The sequence below is a fragment of the Mixophyes fleayi genome, chromosome 11 (assembly GCF_038048845.1).
Source record: "Mixophyes fleayi isolate aMixFle1 chromosome 11, aMixFle1.hap1, whole genome shotgun sequence".
In the NCBI taxonomy this organism is placed as follows: Eukaryota; Metazoa; Chordata; class Amphibia; order Anura; family Limnodynastidae; genus Mixophyes; species Mixophyes fleayi.
In genome coordinates, this window is record NC_134412.1 from 30,371,114 (window position 1) to 30,397,056 (window position 25,943).

Genomic DNA, 25,943 nt, shown 5'->3' on the forward strand with positions numbered 1-25,943 from the left:
CAGCTCAGCCATTTTGCATATTAGGCCCAGTATGTTAAAACGCTAATCTATTACACCCAATTTCCTGAATTTATCTCATCCCACACCTGTTCAACTTCCATTACCAGTATGTTCCACCCCCATCTGCTACACATTTACTTAAATTAATTATTCAATGTGACAGCTCCTAATACACAGAAACTGTGGTATAGGGTGAGAACCCCCAGAAAGGATTGGAAGAATTTTTTATTTGTTATTTTCTTTAAACTCTAGAGAACAGCGACAGCAATTTCTGTGTTGGAATTCTACAGAAAACGGAGCAGTCTTTTTAGGTGCAGAAATACAGGCTTAAGGGGTGCTCATTCTTTGGCAGCGCTGCCCTACATGGGGTTACTGGTAGCAGGGCCTCCGAATTTTTTATACATTAAAGGAGGAAAAAAAAAATAATAGATATTAAAAATCAAAATTTACCTAATTTTATTACAATTACTGTTATTTTATCCCCTAGCTCTTTAAATGTTTTTAATAGTGTCGCACAGCTTAGTGAATGTGAGTCTAATAACAAACGCTCACTTTTGCTGTTCATTTAACCACTACTGCAAGGATTTGGCCTGATTTTCCACAAAAGGATTAACAAGACTGCATTAATTATCATACTGGCAGCACACTGAGGTAATGTCCCACTGGCAGGCAGGGTACAAAAGGCAAATGGCTGATTTACATTTTGCACAGCTCAGCAAGATTAGTGGCGTGAGAAGCAACCTCTGTCATTCAGGCCCCTCCTCCAAGGTGGGCTGTAATGGGACGATCCCCCATCCTGGCCAATCAGACAGCAGGCTACCTTGATAGTTAACTCAGGATACTGAACTCTGGACCTTAAGAGTTGGACAGATAAACACTGAACTACAGAATTATCCACCAAACAGACCGGAGACACTTGGGCATTCTGAACCGAAATGATGAAGAGGAGAAACATGAAAAGGCCGGATCTACTGATCAGCCCATGTTTAATGTACATCTTGCATGCTATAGGAGGATGTCAGACATAAAGGGGTGAGTACTTCATTACATAACATTGGAAATGACTTGGAAGTTGAGACAGTTCATGTGTTCCATAAGGTACGATGCATCCATAACAGTTACTTATATATATTCCTGTAAAGCAGTATGAACATCAGATCAAGCTGCAAAAATGTAACAGCAATACATACCAAATTATGTATTCTGTACTACTATTATGACATGCCCTATCAACTCCTGATAACATATCCAAATATTCTATACGTATATACATATACACATATGAGATATGGAGTTGTCCATGTCTGTTCTCTCCTATGTAGGAAAATATGATCCATAGCATTTTCTCAGAAAGAATTACGCAATGGGCTGATTTTCTGCATCACATTTTAAAAAGTACCTGACTTCCCTGCAGCACATAGACCCACTTTGCCATTATAGTATATGTCAAATGCACACTTCCCTAGTACTGCCAAAAGCAGTATTACTAATACAAGTCAGCTCGTGATGTATAACTATGATGTCAGGAAGTTCTAATACATAATATTAATTGTCTCTGGACAAAACTACAAAAAAGGTCAGCTGGTAACTCTGGGAACATTTCACACAAAAAAAACACCAGATCTTATTTACTGGAGACGGGTGTGGGAATATTCCATACAATAGGACAACCTTTATTGAAAATACATGTATTTACTCTGTTCTTACCATAAGAGAGATGGTCAGCATGAAGTAATCAAACTTTCCAGCTCAGAGTAATTCATTTTCAATACATTGGAAATCTGTTTAATATTTAGATCATTTGCAGTGTTCTGTGATCTTTACATTATTAAGTTGTGCTGGTAGGTATGATAATGTTTTGTGGTGACTTTTTACAGTTGGGGTTGAAAAGTAGAAAATTGTAATTATCTAAATGACCAATGCAATGATGAGTAAAAAGAAATTTGGTAACCCTGGCATTTCTTTCAACAGAGTGTGCAAATCCCTCCGTAAAATAGAGTGCAGCAGAAAATTCCTCACAGTCGTAATAAGCTATAGACAATTGATCACATATACAGAACCCCCCCCCCCCCCCATTTAGAGCATGTGACCCCTGTTCTATTGATAGCCGTGTGTATGAACAGGTGTGTGCACACATTGGCTTATTCACACAGTTATCTACTTTGCACTATCAACATTGATATGTGGATTGGTCTCATTGTTAACTATTGTGCTGCTGCAAGACTGTAGTTTTCTAACCAAATTAGGCTAAGCCGGAAACTTGCTGAAAGCTCCTAAAACTGGAAAACATATAGAAAAAAAGTTAGATTCCACTATGGAAAGTAAAACACAAAGTACTTTAATAAGGACCACAAGAAAATGCTCTTTTGTGCATTGTGTTTTACAGGATTCTGTGGGTATTTCATCACCCAGAGATAAAAATAGTGATATTCAACTGAGACGTGTTGAGTAAGTGGTTTAATGGAGCTCAAATTTAGCCCATCATGAACGCTGAGAAGAGCTGTATGCTTCCTAAGGGGGAATAGTACTCAGATTGTGTTGTGTGCCTATTGTGTTTATGAATAATATGATTGGATCACAGTGAAAATTTAGAGCCCTGTGCTGATAGGACTGGAGCTCACATCATCCTAAGGAGCTATTTATTTAGGGTTTTTTTGTTTGTTTTTTAATTAATTTTAAAGACCACATCAACGTGCACACAAAGCATTTCTGATGTGGCAGCATTCTTGCACAGTACTCTAAACCATATTTATCTTAACATATATGCAGCTCAAATTGCAAAAGTAAGAGGAGGTTTGCAGCTCAAATATTTAGTGTACACCCAGTCCTCACAATTAGGCCCAATCAAAAACAGTTCTTTCCTGGTTCACTTTCTACCTATCGAGCTGTTCCTTTAGTGTTTCTACCTCTGGCACATCATCCCCTCCACTCCCACTATCTGTTGGGGTCCCACAAGGCTCTGTTCTTGGCCCTTTACTTTTTCCGATTGTACACCTCTTCTCTTGGGGCACTAATTCGCTCATTCGGCCTCCAGTACCACCTCTACGTTGCCGATACCCAAATCTATATCTCTATGCCATAGTAGGTTTTAAAAAGGAACGTTAAAGGCTGCACAAAGCCAAATTGATCCAAACCACCAGGGCTCATAGCTGCAGTTCCCTCACTGAATGCTGGGGTCTACTTATCATCGATGTGCAGCTCGTTATCGCATCGCCCCAGCAAAAGGAGTAGCCTTATTATCAAGTATTGCTCCAGTACGTCTAACACCAGTGTGCGTGCATTTTTAAACTGAAAAGCAAGGGTACAATGAAAAAGACAGGTCCTGTTAAGTTAGTTACTATTATTGCACCGAGCCAGGATTGGAGATTTTTTTTTTTTTGTTTGTTTTAAGCGATTTAAAACTTTTCATCGCTGTGATAATTACAATTTTAGTAAACAGGTCACACAGTCTCTTCTCATAAAGGTCTATTCCCCTACCTAGTAGGTTTGCCATAAGGAAGTCTGTGTATAGGAACAGAAAGCACAACACTTCCCCCTACTGTTCTAATGTGCAACTACATGTGCAGCTAATGACAGGGAGATGTAGTTGTTCCCAAAGGTGGGTAAAGAAAAACTTCCTGAGCACATGTAGTATACAGGGTCACAGCTGGATCCAGTTGGTGCCTTCACTTTGCGGATGTTTTCAGTGGTTGCTATGGTTTACAGCACATTTGTGCACACTGTACCATTAAATAAGCCTCCATATGTGCATCAATTGGGTAGCACGGTGGCCTTGTGGTTAGCACTTCCGCCTCACAGCACTGGGGTCATGAGTTTGATTCCCAACCATGGCCTTATCTGTGTGGAGTTTGTATGTTCTCCCTGTGTTTGCATGGGTTTCCTCCGGGTGCTCCGGTTTCCTCCCACACTCCAAAAACATACTGGTAGGTTAATTGGCTGCTATCAAAATTGACCCTAATGTCTGTCTGTGAGTGTGTGTCTACATTAGGGAATTTAGACTGTAAGCTCCAATGGGGCAGGGACTGATGTGAGTTCTCTGTACAGCGCTGCAGAATAAGTGGCGCTATATAAATAAATGATGATGATGAACTGTCAGGATTACAGATACCCTGCAAAAAGATATACATGTGAGGTATCAAGGGGTAAAAAAATTCTAATAGCAGAGATGCAGGGAGTGGTGGTTAACATGATCCTCTCTCTGTAAGCATGCATGTACAAAGCATCATATTCATTATACTTTAACAGTAATATACAATTTGTAGTTTACAAGTCACTAAAATACATTAAAAGGAAATCTTTTATCCATCTAATTAATCTGAATACGAACCCTAAATTACATATTAAAAAAAATAATCATACAGGATTGTACTATAAAGACCCATTTGTGTTCCTACTCTAAGCGAGTTTGCATGTAGAGTAGATGTGCAAACTCTACGCGAGTTTGCACTGTGGTGCAGTTTTTTTTAGATGCCGCTTGTTCCATTTCAGTGTGTTCAAAGCATGTCACCACACTTGAAAATGGCCATTGCTCTCTATGGAAGTGCTGTATGTTCATACCCACTAGCAGTTAACACAAGCTGTTTCACCAGCTTTGTGTTGTATTTTTTTTCCCCAGTCACCTCAATAGCACATTAATTGCTATGGCTCACTTATTTCAATGGGGATGTGTGCTACATTTATACCCCATTCATACTGCACCAACATCCCGGGTTTTTGCCGGGGCGAGCTCAAACGACCCAGTGCAGTATGAATGGTACAAGTCTAAAAACCCGGGTCTTCAACCCGGGATTTATCGAGGGGTAATTCCCGGGTCGGACCCGGGTTGCCTGCACTATGAATGGTGCAACCCGGGTTTTTCAACCCGGGTTGCACAGAAAACAAGCTGATTGGCTGTCTGCCTGTCTCTGGAGGATGATGTCATCGGTGGGAGCCCGTGGAAGAAAAAAAAAACAGTCACCTTTCAATGACATCACCATTTTTCAGCCAATGAAAACTGCTCTGGTGATGACTCCCACAAATTGCCAGGGCACAGACTTGTGCAGTATGAATGGGGTCAACCCGGAAAATTCCTGGGTCTGAGGTGCAGTATGAATGGTGTTTCTGAGCTGGGACGCTCCGAGCCCCGGCAAAAACCCGGCTTGAAAAACCTGGGATATTGCCGGGGCGGCAGTATGAAAGCGGTATTAGAAACCATATCGAAATAAATGAGCCATAGAAATGAATAAGCCACTGACATGAGTAGCTGCAATTGTTTCCCCTGCAAATCAATAGATATTCAATTAATTTGTATGGAGATGCGGTTAAAGCAGAACTACCCCTCACCGCCAACTAATCCCATTGCGGCTAGCGTGGGAAACTGTTTGTGATTGGTTTATTTTCTACTGACACTCCTTGTCAATTGATTCTTCTCTCATTTAGCAGCAGGACTTCGTGCGGAAAAGTTCATGTCAGTTATGATGGGTTTTTGTTGAGTGTTTTTTTGTTTTGATTTTTTATTTACAGTGCTTTAGAAGAATATTTTCTAGTGGATTACAAAAATGTTTTTTTCCATTGGATTACAAGAACAAAATTCTCCCTTTGTATAATAAATATGGAACATTTTCAACTGGATTACAGGAATGAGATCACCTTGGTTGGAATACAAGCATATATTGTTTAATTAATAAATTAGTGAAAGGGTTTGAGGAGTTTTTATTACCATAAAAATATTTAACAATCATGTCTGTGTTTTATTTACATTTCAATACATTTATACTACAATAGAATGGGGTCTTATAGATGCTTCTGGTGACAAAGTTGTCTACTCCAGCTGTACCAATATTCCTCATTACTCACAGCCCTGGGGTGCCACTAAGAGCCCAGTACTTTAGAGCTGGTATTCTTTGGCTTGGATGCCCTCACAGGTTTATTTGCGCTCCTCATGTTGATAGTGGGAACTATCCCAGGCAGTCTAGCTTGGGGCCAGTAAAGGAATTTGTAGAGAGGCCATGCTGCAATTTAACTAATTTTTAATTTAGGGAGTGTCTCCCATTAATTTCATTGGGTTTTCTGCACGTAGCACTCACAACGGACATCCAGTTGTAATGAATGGAGAAAGCTCCATTCCACAAATTCTAAAATGCATGCAAACGCATCCAGGACATATCAATTCCCGACCATGGCCGTATCTGTTAGGAGTTTGTATGTTCTCCCCGTGTTTGCGTGGGTTTCCTCCCACACTCCAAAAACATACTGGTTGGTTAATTGGCTGCTAACAAGTGTGTGTGTGTGTGTGTGTGTGTGTGTGTGTGTGTGTGTGTGTGTGTGTGTGTTAGGGAATTTAGACTGTAAGCCCCAATGGGGCAGGGACTGATGTGAGCGAGTTCTCTGTACAGCACTGCGGAACTAGTGGCGCTATATAAATAAATGGTGATGATTACATATCAACTGCAAATAGAACACATGTGAAAACTGAAACGCATAGCATGTAAATGCATTTTCACATGCAGTTTGCGATTCCAGTGGGTAACTTGCCTAAATCACACAGAAATAAGGATTCAGATGTATCCAGTCTCCTTAAATAATGCATAGCGGTTTGGTCAGTGGCACCTAGATTAACACACAGAGAAAGTGGTAAACTAGATCTTGCATAACCCAAAACATTCAGTGTATCGGCTGAACAAGGAATATAACCTTAAAGCGCCTGTTAGTACTATTACAATAGGTACTGTGTTATGTTCTTTTCACTTCACTATGTTTAAAATATTTTATTGTAACCATGACTCCGTTGAACTCTCTGCTTAATGCATGTTTATATTTACTTCACAGATTATTCTTTTGTCCTTTGCAGACTGTGGAGATATAATTTAGAAGATATTTCTGAAGGTGAAGGTTACATACAGATGAAATGCAAAAATGCAGTTTTCACATAAATTGGACACAAGATAAATATCCCTCTACCAAGGCTATCTAGAATGTACTGATTACAGGGCTTGTAGTGGGAATATTGATACAAGTAAGTATGGGAAACCAAATTTTTACCTTCGAAGTTACTTGGCCAATGGGCAAATACAGGAGATTTTTGTAACAAACTATCTGATTAATACAGAATTAACGTAGGAAATATTAAATGTTTTATTATATAGCTAATTAATACACATGACTGAGGTTGATTCATGTATATCCTGTAGATTTTAGAGGGGCTTTCCACTTTAGGATAATCTCACTTATATAGGTTAATGCCCTCATTCCCTGTAACCCAAATCATAGAATCAACTGTACAGAATGCTTAAAATGTTCCTGCTGAAGGAGAAACTCATAGCAGAGCTAGACACCTTGTAAAGCTGGGTACACACTACAGAAAATTACTACAGATGCGATTTCTGCAACAATTTTACCACAACTAAAAGTCCCGCTGAGAATGCAGATTTATGTACACACCTATACGATCTATCTTCTGATTTATCTGGGCTGGTCATCTCTCATAGGGGCATAGTGAATAACCATTTTTTTTGCACAAACATTTTCATCCCTTATCGCAATGATAAGCAATGAAAGATCATGACCGTTTATTAAAAGTGTTTTGCCGGAACAGCAGTCACTATAAACGGCTGTCCAGGCGAAAACCTATCTCTTCTATGGTAACCATCACAAAGTGGCCACCTTTGCAATAGTCACCAGAGGGGTAATCAGGTAAAATGCGGTGATGGATCCGAAGATCCTTCTACCACAATGCTCCCCCCATAGGCTTCAGATGGCGTTAACCATCGGGCAGCAGTTCTGAAAACCTGTGATTTTCAGAGCTTGTTAAATCACGAAAAATAGCAGGCTCCATAGAAACTTATGGGGACTGCTATTGCTTACAACACAGCAGATATATCTGCTGCAATCCCCTACTTATAAATAGAGGGGATAATTTGTGGTGGTGCCCCGAAAACAGCACTTTTTGGGGTATTAGGCCCCATAACCATCAGCTGATAAGACCGTGATCCCGCACTCTATAGAGATATTCCTACACTGCTGGTCGTGAGTGTATACACGTCACCGAAATCATTCATTCGTTGATCATGATTTTTTTGTAAGTTTGTAAAATCAAAACAATACGATGTGCTTTGGTACTGGATGAAAAACCTGTGTGTGTATCCAGCATAACTCTAGAAACAAATTGAACGCTGCTGCCCCTTTCAGTCAAGTGTAGCAAACGCATGATACCTTCCTTTATGCAGATTTTTCAGCAGGTGTAGAACACACCTTCCCTGATACATTCATCCCTGCACTAGAATCCTACAGCAAAGCAATATGATCATCATCATCACCATTTATTTATATAGCGCCACTGATTCTGCAGCGCTGTACAGACAACTCATTCACATCAGTCCCTGCCCCAATGGGGCTTACAGTCTAAATTCCCTAACATACATATGTATGTTAGGGAATTTAGACTAATGGTGATGATGATGATGATGATCATATAGCTTTGCTGTAGGACTCTAGTGCAGGGATGAATGTATCAGGGAAGGTGTGTTCTACACCTCCTGAAAAATCTGCATAAAGGAAGGTATCATGCGTTTGCTACACTTGATATGATCCCTGCAATGCCCTGCACAGTTCTCTACAGTAGACACAAGAGGTGACTCAACACTGGGAGGGCTCACACCTAAAATGCTAAAAGCTTCTACCCGCATAGGATGAAATACTAAAGTGGAAAAACCTTTCAATAAAATACTGTGCATGTGGAGAATGTGGAATAGCAATGCTGGGTTAAGAATGAAACAGTTCATGTATAGATTACAGTCTTGCTGCCAGACACACTAGAAAGTTATATCTCAACAAGCAATGTAGCTAGGCAATACTGTACACTACATATGTATGTTGTTTACCAAAATGATAAACCAGGGATAGATTTTTTATTAAAAATAAAATGCTGATGAATCTGTCTTCTCTCTTTAATTTGCATACTACAGTCTCAATAAAATTTAGTTAAATGGTGCAAATAGCCGAGTGGGAGGTAGCATAGAAAGGCAGCACACTGTACAAGCAAATGACCGGACTTGTCTTCAGAGTTGAGCCACATACTGTGGTCCTCAGTCCTGTGCAGTTACCCTCCTGTGTCACAGCTATCCCCTGACTCACGATCACTCGCAAGGAAGTGGAACTTAATGATGGAAATCATTCGGGATTCAGCATATACCAGTATGATGTCAGGCACTGTTTCTCTATGCTCTCTATCAGGAGGGTGCAGAGAATTCAGATTTATTTTTTATTGCACACATTGTTCAAGCTTGCACTAGATCGATCAAAGCTAATTTCTGATTATTTGCAATGAATTACTGCACCTTTGTACTTTGTAAATAACCCCCAGTCGTCAATAAAGGGGCTTAATAGATGGCTGAAGCCATTCATTGTCTGCAGGTGACACTTAGTGTATGTCCTCTGTACTTACTGATTCGATGATATTTTGATTTGTCCCCTGCCCCAAGTAGGATTCTCCTAAACACAACATTATTTTATGTAGGAGAGACCTGCAACATTAACAAAATGGACAGCGCTGGCTATAAAATTATTCTAATATTGTTTCCATATATATATATATATATATATATATATATATATATATATATATATATATATATATATATGCTTAGTAAGTATACCATAAGGAGAACATAAATACTAAAGTCTAAAAATGCAGACAGGCCAGAAATGTAAAAAGAGTATAATGTGTAGATCCAATCCAAGGGTGTATAATGTGTATATATAATATATGTAACCGGTATACATAATCCATGAACGTATAATGTGAAAAAGATATTGTAACATTTTTCAGCAGCAAGTAAAATTAAAAAATGATTTTTGTACTGTTATAAATCTATTAGTTTGCACACAAGAGGCCTGTAAACAACGTTTTAATATACATCAATATGCTGTAAGTATATTATTCCAGCCTATTAAAAAATCCTCCAATCTCAGTATAATTATGTGCAAGTACGGACACGAAAAAAAAAAAAAAAAAAGTCATAAGCAGCCACTAGCACCTTAAGCATTATAGCTCTACCCCTGCCAGGAAACTGCTGGTACTGACAGGTTCCCAGTGGTTATTTTCACAGCCCTGCCTGCAAACCAGGGGTGTGAGCAGGAGGACCAAAGAGAAGCTACAATCCACACACCGCGGCTTCTGATTGGTCCTCCGGCCAAAGACAACTACAAGACTTATTATGTTTAGTTATCAAGTACTTGTTTGAGCATGATTTGTAGGGGAATTTACATCTTAGTATAAGATAAGGATATTAGAAGTCACTGAGGAGTTCTGTGACCATATAAAGCGTGTGGCCGCAGGGGCAGTGGTTTTTTTTCAGGTCGCTTCTAAGATCTGTAACAATTTACAATAGTGGGTTTGTTATTCTTATAATACACATTTTCCTAATGAATGCTGAAGTGATGACATTAAAACTCACTGATTAGAAGATATGACACCACAGCTCACGGCTTATACACTTTTGCACAGGAGTTTATATTTTAGCAATATTTGTGTATTACAACTGCCAGTGTGTTTCCTGAAAATGTCATAGTATCAAGGGGGGGTAGTAGTGATAATATTTTATATATATTTTATTTTCTCACTATGCACTTCAAATCAATATACCGCACCACAGTGAAAGTTGTCTCCTATGCAATTACTAAACACAGAAAATATGTCAACGCTTTTGAATTCCACAGTTAAGGTTGTCAATAAGGTCACCTTGAGGAAGTCAGCGTTAGGAAGTGGTATTTAGTTTAGACAACTAACAATCTATAGTGCAGGTAGCATTGTCAGGAGATTTACATAGGTATAGAAGGCACTCAGGTAGTATAGACAAGAAATGACAACTAGAGTGGAAGAATGAAAGTACTTGGGATGTGTGAAGAGCTTATGCTTCCAATAACTTTTGTTTATAAATATATATATTTCACTGTAATCCACATATGCATGACATAACAGTATTGTGATCAGCACATTGTGTTTCTGCTTCAAGAAATGTTTTAAAAATATCTAATGCTAAATGCATAAACACATAACATGGATTATACAAACCACATATGCTCCACACATAAAAATCAATTGTCAAATGTGTTGTAAGAGATTTCCATAATAACAAGGCTATTAAAACATGGCAGATTTAGGCCAATGTAAATGATGTTTCTAAAAAATATTTTACATCTTTAAAAAACTAAAAAATGTGATATATATAATTTGCAGTTTAAACTAATATAATGTAAGGTTATCTGAGTTATGTTTATGTAATTTTGTTGTGCTATTAACAATAACACATATCAGATTATCTACAATTAGTTTTCCTATCTAAAGTGAAGATGTCCCTCACTGATTGAACACTGACCATATACGGTTAAATAGCGAGTAAATAAGGACATGTCACCCCCATGGTATGCTCTGACCCAGCCACACCAGCAGGGATCTGTGTGATTACACAGGACTCACCTTCACCCAGGATAAGGCTGCCATGTCTGCCGTGTACCAGCTGCTTCTCCGCTCCTTCCGCCGCTCTGATGGTTCCTACCCGCCTGAGACAGAGAGAGCAGAAATATACTGCGGGCGGGGCCAAGCAGCTGCTAACCAAACAGGTCTGTAACGTGGAGATCTCCACACCCCGCTTCCCTGCATGCTGCCAGCTACATGCACACATCAGTAATGTCTCTGTGTGCTGCTAATTACATGTGCATATCAGATAATACACCCCAATGATCTGCATGCTGCTAGCTACATGCACACATCAGTAACATACCATGTGCATATCAGATAATACACCCCAATGATCTGCATGCTGCTAGCTACATGCACACATCAGTTATGTCTCTGTGTGCTGCTAATTACATGTGCATATCAGATAATACACCCCAATGATCTGCATGCTGCTAGCTACATGCACACATTAGTTATGTGTCTGTGTGCTGCTAATTACATGTGCATATCTGATAATACACCCCAATGATCTGCATGCTGCTAGCTACATGCACACACCAGTTACATCCCATGTGTCTGTGTGCTGCTAATTACATGTGCATATCAGATAATACACCCCAATGATCTGCATGCTACTAGCTACATGCACACATCAGTAACATACCATGTGTCTGTGTGCTGCTAATTACATGTGCATATCAGATAATACACCCCAATGATCTGCATGCTGCTAGCTACATGCACACACCAGTTACATACCATTCTTCTACATGCACACACCAGTTACATACCATTCTATATTCTAACTACATGCACACACCAGTTACATCCCATTCTTATATATACTACTAACTACATGCACACACCAGTTACATACCATTCTTCGACATACTACTACATGCACACACCAGTTATATCCCATGTGTCTGCATGCTGCTAATTACATGTGCATATCAGATACACCCCAATTATCTGCATGCGCTTAACTACAGGTACACACCAGTTACATAATGTTCTTTTACATACTTACTACATGTACACACCAGTTACATCACGTGTCTGCATGCGTCTAAGTACATGTAGGCATCTTTGACACCCTATTGTAATCTCCTGAGTGTACGAACTACATGGAGACATCACAGCTTCACCCCTCTTAGCTACACACTGGAACTACGGGTAAGAGTCAGTGATGCTCCAGGCATCTGCCAGCTGCTTAGCACAACGTAGGCAACTCAGCACAGAGCTCTCACAATAATCTGTATACACATCTATCTAACATGTGGTTAGCAACACGCTGCCGATATCTCCAACCTACATGTGTGTATCCTGTGTCCACGTACATAAGTGTTTATTATCTACAGGGAAGTGAGTTATTACAGTGATTGCTCAGATGAACAAGCTGCGCTGTGGGTCCTGTATTTAGCGGGGCAGTGACTGCGCATGCGCCGTATCAATACACAGCAGCGCCTGGCTGCACTGGAAGCCGCGGTGACGTCACAGTGTGTTTCCAAGGGGCCGGTATTTCCAGTAACACCAAAACACACAATAGAAACATTGATGCAGGCACATGGAGCACGCTCCAATCACCGCTGTAACTGTCGTCCAATCAGAGAGCCGCTACGTCCCCACCTCCTCACTGAGGGCATATACGTACACACACAAGGGCTTGCGATGTGACCAATCACAGGCCGCCTCTCATCCACGCCTCCGTGCAGGCGATCAGCTGACTATGAACACATACAATTATAATTGCGGTTACTGTAGGGTAAATCTACAGGCAATGACACTGCAAGGAGACTGCACAGTACAGACGTCTGTATATATTTACATCCTGCATCTAACAGTGTTCAGCACTGTTCAGTCCAGGGCTGCCCTCAGAAATTGCAGTGCCCAGTGCCATTGAAACATTGAAACCCTTCCTTGACCTTCACCCCCACCCCCACAGACAAAAGTGTGAAGTCATTAACATAGCTTAGTACCACCCAACACTGGAAAGCCTTTTTAAAAAGTCAGTGTGGATAAAACAAGGTTACAGGTAATCAGAGTCGGAATGGCCTGCTAGAGAGCCAGGGTATCCCCGACCCTTATCGTTCCCCTCTTCATTGGTGGGGGGAGCGGGTACTTTGAAGAAAAAAAAAAATACATGATGCCGGCGCCCCTCCTTTCTGCTCCGTTTGCACTGAATGTTGGGCGTGATATCATCACACCCGGTGTTCAGTGAGGAGCGGCGCTGAGAGGAGTCGGCAAGAAGACAGAGGAAAGGAAAGAAGCCAATAGAAGCCAATAGAAAAGGTAAGTGAAGGAACGGAATCAAGAGGGAGCAAAGGCACCATGGCACAGTGTGAAGAGAAGCAAAGGCACCATGGCACAGTGTGAAGAAGGACAAAGACAGCATGGCACAGTGTGAAGAGGGGCAAAGGCATCATGGCATAGTGTGAAGAAGGGCAAAGGCACCATGGCACAGTGTGAAGAAGGGCAAAGGTCCCATGGTACAGTGTGAAGGGGAGCAAAGGCACCATGGCACAGTGTGAAGAAGGGCAGAGATAGCATGGCACAGTGTGAAGAGGGGCAAAGGCATCATGGCACAGTGTGAAGAAGGGCAAAGGCACCATGGCACAGTGTGAAGAGGGGCAAAGGCATCATGGCACAGTGTGAAGAAGGGCAAAGGCACCATGGCACAGTGTGAAGAAGGGCAAAGGCACCATGGCACAGTGTGAAGAGGGGGCAAAGGTCCCATGGTACAGTGTGAAGGGGAGCAAAGGCAACATGGCAGAGTGTGAAGGGGGGCCAAAGCAACATGGCAGAGTGTGAAGAGGGGCCAAAGCAGCATGGCAGCGGGTGAAGGGGGGCCAAAGCAGCATGGCAGAGAGTAAAGGGGCGGCCGAAGCAGCATTGCAGAGGGTGAATGGGGGAGGCCAAAGCAGCATGGCACAGGGTGAAGGAGGCCAAAGCAGCATGGCTCAAGGTGATGAAGGGGGGAGCAAAAGCGGCACGGAGGGCGCAATGTGATCATAAGGGGGCACAGCATGGTGATGACGGGGCACAGTAATGTGTGTGATTGCACAGCGAGCTTGTGGCACGGTAATGTGTGTGTGGTAGGTGGTGGCTAATGGGTGCCATTTTGTTTGTGGGGTGATGGGGCAATTTAATTTTATAGTGGGGACTATTAATTTAAGATGGGGTGGTTTGGGGGCTATTTAATTTGGGGCTGAGTTTGAGGAGCATGAGGTCTATTTATTAAATGTGAATATGAATTATTTAATGGCAGTGACGGTTGCGGGAAATAGGTTTATTTATTATACGTAAATGCTATTAATTTATTGCTGGAGCTGTTTGGAGGGAGGGAAATAGGTTTATTTATTAAATGGGAATATTATTACTTTAATGTTGGGGCTGGAGGAAGGACTAAGTATTAATCGTGGGTCCTATTGATTTAACGCCATGGCTGGTTGGAATTTTCTAAATGTACCCATTTGTTTTCCAAATAGGGCCTCCAACATTTCAGGATCCAGACAAGCCGCAAATAAAAAAAACAGCAGCCACAGGTGGTGAAAGTGACAAAAACAGGTAGGACAGTCAAATGTTCTGATACTAGTGGGACAATCCCGATTTTTGGTGACTGTTCTGCCCAATCTAAGGGGCAGGTCAAGACTGTGTACTCTTAATGTACACACTGCATTCTTTATATACTACTCCCCTTTAGTGTCTGGTCTCGCCTCTGATGGCTGGCCACACCCCCTTTGGTGGGCCCCTAGCGTTGCAGTCCCCCGGTGGGCCCTTCAAGTCCAACACTGCAAGTTATATGTATAAAAAAAAAAGTTTCCTAAACAAGCAATCTCTAAATTTTGTTGCAGATAATGCTGAAACCTGGCTCACTGCAGGTAGACCAATGATAAAAAGCAGTAACACTATGCTGGTTGACTCAATGGGGCAGATTCAATTAAGTAAAAAAAGCCTCACGGGGTGCCTCTGGGACTGCTGCTAGACACCTGTTAAAGTCATACTTGCCTACTCTCCCGGAAAGTCCGGGAGACTCCCGAAATTCAGGTCGGGCGAGCTGGCATTTCTCCCGGATCCTGGATATCACCGAGCGACTCTTTGTGAATTACGCTATTTTGGAGGGCGGGAGGGGGCGGGGCGAGGCCAATCGTGTAATTTTGGCCCCGCCTCTGTGATGTAAATTACATTTTCGCGGGGGGCGGGGACAAAATGATGCAATTGGCCTCGCCCCTTCCCACCCTCCAGACACGCCCAAGTTTCCGGGAGTTAGCAAGTATGGTTAAAGTTGTATATATAATAATAACATTTATTGTCAGCAACCTGATTTGCAATATTATTATGTTGAGGAATTGCTGGTAAAATACTGTGAAAAGGCTAGGAACTATATCTTGTGCAAATATCTCTTCTAAGAAAGTAGATCCGTAAAGTGAATGTTGATTCATTGTGAACCATCCATGTGACCTCTGTGATAACATCATTTTGTTAACACACCCACCATTGTAAAAGTTTTAAGTTGGCCTGCAGCCAAGTCAGAGCTCACGCTCTCTCTGCCACGAAATCATGGGTCTGCAGGCTGTATGGGAACTGAACTCTCTCTTTGGTAGATATGTAACTTAAGATCTAAAATTAAGTAAATCTCTTTTTATTGCAAAATCTACAATTGGACTGGACAATATTGATTTATTCTGAAAATGAATTAAACACACCTCACACTGATTTTTTTTTTTTTTTTTTTTTTTTTTTTTTACATAAGTAACTGATCTTTGAGGTGCGAGCAAAAATCTGCGTTTTTTTGTACTGTAATGTCGGTAAAAAAAAAAGCATGAGCATCGCGGACAATTGAATCTGCTCCAATTAGTCACGCTATGGTTAAGTGTTTTCATGCTTACATAGGTGCCTTGTTCATTACATTATAGTGAGATTTATTTTAGCCGGTATAATCGAGAGTAAGGCTAATGTACAAAAAATGCAGTAACCAAACTCTCTGGGTTTTATCCAACTCTCTTCCAGTAGTTTACTTAGTTTAGTTACCGTAGGCCTACTGACAGCAACACTTCTTTTCAGTTTCCTCTTCAGCTCTTCTTGGCTCCTCTGCACTGACAACGTTGCAGCATCATTAGGTCACATCCACAATGCTTAAGGGTGCAGGGAAACGGCAAACTTTTTTTCAGCTGCTCCTCCCAATTTGAGATATAGTGTTTCCAGCACGTGTTGATTCCTTAGATGGCTTTCTGCTGCCAGGTTCATTGACAGGCCCTCTGGTGAGTCTAGGCCTCTTACTTTTATTGCCCCCCTGATGACGGCCCTGGTTGTCACACCAGAAACGGATACAACATTTCAGGAGCAAAGCAGCCATGATGGTCATATTTAAAATTTTTGGGACTTCAAAATTGTGGCAAGGAGAAGTATAAATTGAAATTAATTTTAAAATATAAAAAAAATAGTTGTTCTCCAAAATAAAAAGAAAACATGAAAGAAAAATGTAGTAACATTTTAATCTTGAGATATTCCCATGGTAAAGGCTGAAGACAATGAGTTATCCCTGGGCAGGTGTTGAGGATAAGTGGTAAAGATGTGAAGGGGCCTGTTAGCCCTCTTTGTCTCCCCTTCTCAGTGTGAAAACCACAGATAATAGTTGTAAATATAAACAGTATCTTTATTTAGAACAATGGTCACACAGGTTATAACCAAATGTAGTCAATGCTAATACAAGCATTTCAAGTCCTTAGGTACAACAGGCAATGCTGGCAACAAAGCACTTATTAATCCTTGTAAGATGTGTTTGCAGACAGGAACAAAAGTACTTGATAATGCTGGTTACCAGGATAAGGAAATTAGCTAGAGACCAGGCACAATAGGTGAAGTGCAAGCACCAAGATACTGGATTACCAGGGTAGCCAGGAGGCACAAGCCCTGGATGATCCATGGGAGAATCAGGCAAAAGGCGGGTCAGACAAGCCAGGGGTCAGAAGCTGGAAAATCCACAATATACCTGGGAGTAAGCAAAACAAAGCCAGGGTCTGGGTCATAAGAGGAGGTGAAAAACGTAGGAACAAAGCAGGAGTCAAATGCCATGGAGAAAGTCAGGATCCAAAAAGGAGTATCACAGAAACCTGCAGTAGCAAAGCAAACGAACTGGCACTGCCTGTTGGAAAAGGCAGTCTTAAAAAAGCCAGCCACAATTGATCACAATCCTGATCAGATGATGAGGACTTAACCCATTGCAGGCAAAGAGAAATTGTCCAGGTATAACAGCAGCACTTCTGGTAGCATAGAGGTACTGCAGCCCTAATTCAAAAGAAGGACAGAGTCCTAACAATTCAGAGGTCCTTGAAGGATCAGTTAGGTGAAGGCCATTGGGTCTCCATCGCTTTACATGTGGACCAGACCATATGTCTAGTCGTCTTAGGTTAGAACTGCGTCGCTGTTAGATCGCAAGGAGGTGTTGCATGTTTTGATACACATTGAGTTTTCTCTCTGACTAAAGTTCAATTTGGAGCAATTATTAAGCTGTTCATTGAGTTTAGAGGCTTGGATCTGGAGAACTAAGGCACGCATTCCACTAGGCTTGGGGCGGCTACCGCCGCAGCGTTAGAAGGGTCTTCCAGTTGGACATCCAATAGTTTGGTTTAGTATTTGTTTGTTTAGCGGAACCCGCATTTTGCTTTCTCCGTCACCATTTCAATTTTAATTAAAAGTGTGACATTTGCCAAATCTATAACTGTGTCTGTGTCTTTATTACAGTAATACGTTTAACGTGTTCAGAGGTTTATTATGCTTTGGGAAGATGCAACATTATGCAGTTTAATGAATTTATAAGTGGAATTCTAATGCATATAACTTGTACACTTGTTTAACTTTTACACTTCTGCCACCAGAAAATGCTGGGAGACCTTAGCTACCTAGGCGAGGCTATGTCTTGCTGGGAATTGTACTGGGTACTGTAACTATTTAAGGGCCACTGGTTGCCCATTAGTTAGACCAGTGATGGGCAACAGCTCCCCCCCCCCCCCCCCCCCCCCAAGCCTTCATCTTCGGCCCCCAGCTCTTTCCTACTTTGTCAGATTTGTTTATTATAGCTTGTAAGACTTGTTTAAAATGCCCGCTGATATGTTATTATAGATAGGTGTCTTTCTTTGATTAAATCTGTTGTTTTAATGTTTTAACTTATTGCTGAGATTAAATGTAATGTGCAGCCTTTTGCAGGTTAGATGGCCATACCATGAAGGGCCCCTGAAGTGTATCAGGTTGCCCATCACTGAGTTAGACAGGTGTAGCATTGGCTATTTACATGTATTACTGGTGGCGATGAACAGAAACAACTAAAATCAAATCTACATTCGCAGTGAATTGGATTGTTCACACAAATACCAAGCAAATAAGCTGAACCATTAGTTTATCTGTAGCAACTGAAATGTTTCTTTCTATGAGTTGTATGGACACAACGTATACTTGTAACCAGTAACTGCAAATTCAAAATATAAATATTGTTGCATTGAATTGGAGAGATCTTAGTTAATAAATTAATGAAATGATTAAGGAGATCTGTGATCATTTTGGAGACACATGGATGACCAAGTTCAATAGACAAAATAAATTTGAAGTTCAAACCAAACAAATGGATCACAATTTGCATTTCATTTTTGGTTGTTTCACACAAAGGTCAACGCGTCAGACAGACTGCCTCGTCCAATCAAAATTCCATCTAATCTTGTCAGATTTTGATCACAACAGAATGGTATGCACTCAGATGTTCAAATTGTAACTTGTGAGTACTGCTAGTCATTACATGGAGAGTGCAATATCTTCTACAACTGATGGCCATGTTTTGAAATCAAACAACAAGTTTTATTAGAATCTTGCTTATACAGCTCATGTCCTTTGTATAATTGAAATAGACATTCCTCGTTAACATTTCTTGTTAAGTTTTACAATTCAGATATGCAAACAAGAATAAAAACAATACAATGTTTATTTCGTATGTAGTTTAATGCATTTTTCTTTACATCACATAATAGAATGTATATAAAATGACAATTATATTTTAGGAATTGTACAAGCTGGTAGACTTAAGTGCAAAATATAAAATTCTATAAGAATGGCTTACAGAGCTCTCCCACCCAGGATCACCCACAGGGGGTACACATGTCACATGACCCATGTTCTCAGGGGGGCATGACTATCATTGCAAGAATTTACATTATTAAGAAACTTTTGATAAATGGGGGGAACTATGTTCTAGCCCACAGGTTGTATAATTTAACATTCCAAAACATAATACCACTGTTCTAAATTAATTTTAGTAAACGTTAAGATATAAAATCTTTCAAACTCATCTCTTAGGAGAAAACAATTGTCAGGTGGCACATAATTCCTATGGGTGGTCCTGCCCATACCAGCACATGACGTACAGTGATTCCCGTCTATTTGTTTAGTTAGTGCACATTGCAATGTCTTTAAACATGAAGAGAAGCATTGAGCCAGTTTGTAAGATAATGCACAATGTAGGAAAGTTAATCTGATTTGACTGTTAAGAGAGAGAAAGCATTATTATACTTAAAACTAAACTTATGCAACATTTCCAGTGTAGTGGAGATTGTCATCTGTATGAATACACAAAGACGAAAACAACAAGGGTTGTATGGTGGTAGGACAGACAAGATTCTATCATTAGAACATAGCTACAGGCTGCTGTCCTATTCAGGCCTACATGAGAACATTTCAAGCGCTATAAAGCAAGGTTAGATGGTTAGATCCATTGGTGGACATTCAGAAAAGTTAATAAAACATTAACTTGCTGTTAATCAGAGCAGCATATATTTTTTTTAAAAAGAAAAACGCTGCAAATGAATTAAGATCCCTGATATTTTCATAACTTGGTGATGTCAGGTCCCCGTCCCATCCAATTTGCTAGAAAGTTGGCAGAGTGCAGAAGGACAGTCTGCTCTCTAGTCAGGTAGCTGAAATTCGGGAGTTTAAAAATGGACAAGTTTGATTTAAATTTATATTCATATTGTCCTTTTGAGAGTATATATTAATTTAAGTGTTATTCTATAGTTTTTGCTTTCCTTTCACACAATAAACAGTGAACAGGTCACAGTTCACATTATTGCATTGCAGATCATTTTTAAGAAGCTTAATTTTCCTGTGAAAATGCTGCTAAGGCTATGAATCTAATCACAGCACACAGAATACTGTCTCGCAGGCCATGGGACACCATCACTCCAATCATACCATGTTTACAGAAGTTAATGGTGTTTGAATTGTAAGTACTCCATTATAAATCTTAATTAATGCCTAGAGGATAAGAACATATGACAAGAACTGCATCAACCATGCAGAAAAATAGTAAATTGAATGTGCAGTTGAGCGATACTATAAAACAGGCACATTTGTAGGGACAAGGCTTTACCTGAGCCTGTAAATAAGGGTCAACTGACAATCAATTCCTTGAGCACATCTGCAACTTCTAACTTTGGATAAACCCTGAATGGTTTAAACCCCTTTTAAATGTGTTTTTTTAATATATTTTATAAGGAGGAAATTCTTGCAGCATAGACCATCTTTCTAGTTACAAGGTACAGAGATGACATCACAGTCCATGAACAGTCAGTGATAAATGCTGCCGTGTGTCTTCTGCTGGTTCTTACTGGCATAATTAAGTTCAGCACCGCCTGTAAGGAGAAGATCGATACCAGTGCAGAATGTACCGTCTGCTGCCAGGTACAACGCGGCTTTGGCACACTCCTCAGCTGTGCCCATTCGACCCAGAAGCTAAGAAATCAAAATAAACATGTAAGAAATATGAGTGGAAAAAACTAATTAAAAGTTAAATATAGAGACTACTGTACGTTAACTGTATAGTATAAGATTTAAATCTTCAGAGCAGCTAAACTAACCATTTCCAATTTTTCCATTTTCTTCTTGATATAAATGAATATGATAAAATTCTTGCTGCCACAAAAACATAATTGAGAGCATTTGCAAGTGGGAAACGAATAAAAGGCAAATAGTGCTGGTATGGAATTATAGCTATACCAATACTCATTTTTAATTAGTAATTAATATACCTAACTGGGTGACGATGAACCTTAAGTTTTTGTCCTTACCCCCCAGGTGCATTTCATGTTCTAACTTCTATCATGTAGCGTGCATTTCATGTTCTAACTTCTATCATGTAGCGTGGTGCTGACGCATTACTTACTAAAAGTCTCTGATTTTCTTTTATTGAAACCTGGTACTGTGCTCTCAAATACCAAGAGTGCATAAAACAGTGCTTAAAAAGGTGCCTTAAGGTGTGGGTCTTCTGACCCTCCTTATCCTTGACCCCCTGGAACCAGAAGGACTCTCTGGGGGCAAGGCTCTTCAGACCCCTCCTTCATGCTCAGAGGACTGAAGGAGGTGGGAGCCAGTGGAACCAAATCATCTCCACTAGATCTTCGGAAATGGAACCAATAAGCGACTACCGCAGCCCTCCAATCCAAGTGAAAAAGTACATAGAAATAGTTGACAAATAGCGAGAAAATTAAATAAATAAATCAGAGGCCATGACAAGGTCCCAGCCTTCATCTGTTTTTGTTAAGGTTTTCCTGCACAGCCAAAAGAAGTGTGTGCAAGAAAAAAAAGTGAGACCCATGCTCTTTCCACATAGGGTCACCATGTGATTTCTGGCACCCCCAGATCACTATTCCAGGGGCCACATACGTCTGGGGCTTTCTTGTTGGCCTTTAGACCAGAGGACCAAGGTAGTCTCTCCAAATTTGGAGGGCCTTGCCATACCCGCCTAGGACCGAATTACACTTGATCTTATCCAAAAGGCCAATAAGCAATGTAGAGACTAAAACAGCTATGGTGACCTGGGACCTACCAACGTTTTCATCTGTCATCAATGTACTGTTACCTGTGCGTCTTTACCTCCAAGGATCATGGCGTCAGGATCCGTAGAATGACTGGAGAGTTCCTCCCACAGTGGTGTCCATATGTTTCCAGGAGAAATACTAAACATATAAAACAGTGTTTTTTATCTAATGTACGTTAATGTTCATAACAATGCCTTATCTAATCAATACTTAGATAAAGTCAATTTCCATTTAATGGTGTTAATATGCTATCTGTACAGCAACTTGCTCCATTACAGAGGCTAATCACAATATTGTTCTGCTCAGTTAGCAGGAAGATATTGTGTTATTAGGGAAACTGTTGAATTAGTTTGTAGATTCCAGGAAGAACGTAGCTAAATTAGGTTTTACAGGACCCCAATTAGCCTTAATGGTTTCATGTTAAGAAATAATCCACTTATGTGCACTCAACGGAAAATACTAATAAAGCACCATGATTTATGTGACCAAACCAAACAAACTGATAACTATTGGGCACTGTGAATTAATAGTGATATTCTGTTATTTTTAGCAGATAGGGACAATTAATATTAATTTACACAAAACAATCTAATACCAAATTAGAGTGGGATCTTTATTCTTTACTGTGATCCCCAGATCACAATAGCAGATCTTTTGCTGGCATTATTGCAATGGTATAAGTTTGATCCATGCAGCAAATATATCTGTCAGCTTCACAAACTTCATCTATCGATATATGGGGCTTTATTTACTAAGCTGCGGGTTTGAAAAAGTGGAGATGTTGCCTATAGCAACCAATCAGATTCTAGCTGTCATTTTGTAGAAGGTACTAAATAAATGAAAGCTAGAATCTGATTGGTTGCTATAGGCAACATTCCCAATTTTTTCAAACCCGCAGCTTAGTAAATCTAGCTCATAGTCTGTTCTAGCTGTGCCTCAGTGACAGATCTTGGTTTCAGTATACCAGACAAAAGCCGTTTCACACAATGATACACAATAAATATATTCATTGCACATGTCTGCCTGCTGGACATAACCGTACTCCGACGTTGGCTATTAATATATTTCCCTGGTCTGAACCAGCAGTATGGACACTCCTAATCAGGATAAAACAAAAGAAAATATATGCTTTTATATTTTTCTGGTGATAATATTGGTTAAGTCAGCAAGTGTAGCAGCCTATCCTTATGCTTGGAGCCAGTGACATCAGGGAGGCAGTTCATGGAGGAATCATTCTGTTATCTGAATTAATATTTCGGAGGACTTTCACTAGGAACCACTGTTATCATGGACACACTGTGTAAGTAATAGTACACTTTAGAACTTTGACATCACAACAACACAGAGCTCACAGTAGGCAACCGAATGTAGAAGACCTTTGTGTTCAATATAGGAAGTGCTCCTGAACCTGCAGCCAGGAACATGGCAGGTTTAGGTGTTTTTGGATAGTAGACGACATAAGAAGAATTAGTACTTCACAAAATTATTAATGCTGTAATATACTACCAATGAACATTACTGCCAGTATTACTGTTGGACATTTCAACATGACAATGCTGCAACTGTTATAGTACTGTCATACCCAGTACCTTATTATATCATATTGTGAGAACATTATACTGCGTTTGGCACTATTAGTCTACTGTATACCGTACTGGACACTATTAAGACTACAGTATACTGTGCTGGACACAATACATGCCAAGGTATAGTGTGGTGCACTATTGAGTCTGCTTTATAGACCCTATTGAGGAGGTTGGTGTAGCTGAAGTGTACTCACAATATCAAGTGGCCTAAGTCCAAACATGAAGAGCATGTTCCTCTCCGCCACGGGCAATGCTGGCTGTACTTTGTTACAATGAAAATGTGGTCCAACCTATGTTATTGATTCAATAGCTATTTCCCTTTCACTAAGCTTTGGTAAATAGAAGGAGCCATAATGTGATTATTATACATAAAGAACACAGGTGCTACTATACCCCAAGCACTCAGGTTAAACTGTGCTTGGTGGAATCAAGGGGACACCCTAGAGTAAATTACACTAGGGCAGTGGTTCCCAAACTTCTGCAGTTCGCGGCACCCTTAGAGTCTCCATAATTTTTTCAAGGCACCCCTCCAAAATAATTACTGAGCAGTCCAGTTTTATAAATAGTTGGGTCAAAAAAACGTAATAAGTATTTAGGTCAGGACAGAAATACTTATTTAGTTGTATGCAAAAAGAATACGCATAAATCCAAGGGAAAATAATATTTTTATATATTTTTTTCAATTATATTTCTGTCAAAGAATAATTTACAGCTAAGTCACACTGTGCCCTCTGCATCCTCCTCTCACTCTGCCCCCTCTGCATCCCAGGGGACCAGGAAGTGGAAAACCCAGCATCCTCCTCTCTCCTGCCGCTTGTCACTGAATGTCGGGCGCGATGACCTCACGCCCGACATTCAGTGAGAAGCGAGGAGGGAGGATGCTATGTCCCGGGCGCCGCGCGGATTGGCAATTTTTTTGTTTTTCTCTACCTGGCCGCGGCACCACTGGGAACCGCGGCACTAGGGAGCATATAGAGCCAATTGGAGCTTGCAGAAGTACAAAGGTCATTGTGATTGCGGACCTGATCTCATTAACTAGTGCGAGTCTACCAACTTCTGTCTGGCCACCCATCAAAGTGTTGCTTTGTATGCTACATGCGGCTGCTCTAATAGACTCACTGGCAGGAATGTGATAGACTACCAATGGGCTTATCACCCCTGTACGGGAGGTGTTTCTATGATTACAGTCAGTGGAAGCAAATAAAGAATCAACTCTGTACTGTAAAGGTCGGCACAATGTGACTACAGCACTGTGGAACCACTAGGGTCAGCATGCTTTGCTATGAACAGGGAATGCTGGGAGTTGTAGTGTCACAATAACTAGAACATTTTGTATACTAAAAATATTATTGAGTGTACTACTTTTGTAGGGATTATGTGATGAAGGGGGGTCATATTTAATGTGCGCAACTGTGGTCTTCTACTTCCAGATGGAGGTGCAGTACATTGTAGGCCTGATTCATCTTAGAGTCGAACCTGCACACAAGTTGAGTTCTTAACATAACGGAACTTGCGCGTACGTGCACCCGTATTCAAGTCCAAGTGCATCTCAAGATACATTTCTATTTGAATCTGGGTAGAAGTACACTCTGCTTAAACAGTACTTTGTATGTTAACAGACTGCAGGATATGTGCAGGATCAAGTCACATCAGGATGCATGCAAAAAAAAAAATATATATATATATATATATAAATAAAACAGGTATTATCAACTCAAAAATAAAATATAGGTGGTTTAAACAAAAAAGTTTTTTTTACATTAAATACATCGATGTTCTTTATGCGTACTGTACATACAATGCGTTTATATAATCAATGTTCATTGCATACACATTTTCTTTGCTATCTAGTGGCACGCATTCGTGTAGGTTTTAAATCAAAGACTATGCCGTATCATTCGGTCCTTACACCTGCCCTGTAGCTGGTGATAATGATACGGCTAAATAAAACCCACACTTTTGAGAAACACAGACCTGGAATCTGCTCCATCTACGTTGGCACACGCTTACTGGCCTAAATTAATCCACCCCTTCCCTCTCCCAGCCCACCTCTCACATCGT

At 40.4% G+C, this 25,943-nt stretch overlaps 2 protein-coding genes across 3 annotated transcripts in view; both read right to left on the minus strand.

Moving 5' to 3' along the window:
* LOC142107582 (branched-chain-amino-acid aminotransferase, cytosolic-like) overlaps positions 1 to 12,562 on the minus strand; it is a 31,947-nt gene extending 19,385 nt beyond the window's left edge. Inside the window, exons 1-2 of the mRNA XM_075191090.1 lie at positions 12,468 to 12,562; positions 11,456 to 11,538 (exon numbers count right to left, since the gene is read on the minus strand). Of these exons, the coding sequence (XP_075047191.1) occupies positions 11,456 to 11,479 (24 nt within the window). The 5' untranslated portion in view covers positions 11,480 to 11,538; positions 12,468 to 12,562. The remainder of the gene's footprint in view (positions 1 to 11,455; positions 11,539 to 12,467) is intronic.
* A 6,856-nt stretch (positions 12,563 to 19,418) lies between these two features.
* The window catches only part of HSD17B14 (hydroxysteroid 17-beta dehydrogenase 14), a 34,538-nt gene continuing 28,013 nt past the window's right edge, over positions 19,419 to 25,943 (minus strand). The window contains exons 8-9 of one of the 2 annotated variants that reach the window (XM_075191677.1): positions 22,338 to 22,434; positions 19,419 to 21,211 (exon numbers count right to left, since the gene is read on the minus strand). In XM_075191677.1, coding sequence (XP_075047778.1) covers positions 21,047 to 21,211; positions 22,338 to 22,434 — 262 coding nt within the window. In that variant the 3' untranslated portion in view covers positions 19,419 to 21,046. The remainder of the gene's footprint in view (positions 21,212 to 22,337; positions 22,435 to 25,943) is intronic. The other variant, XM_075191678.1, reaches the window with a different exon arrangement.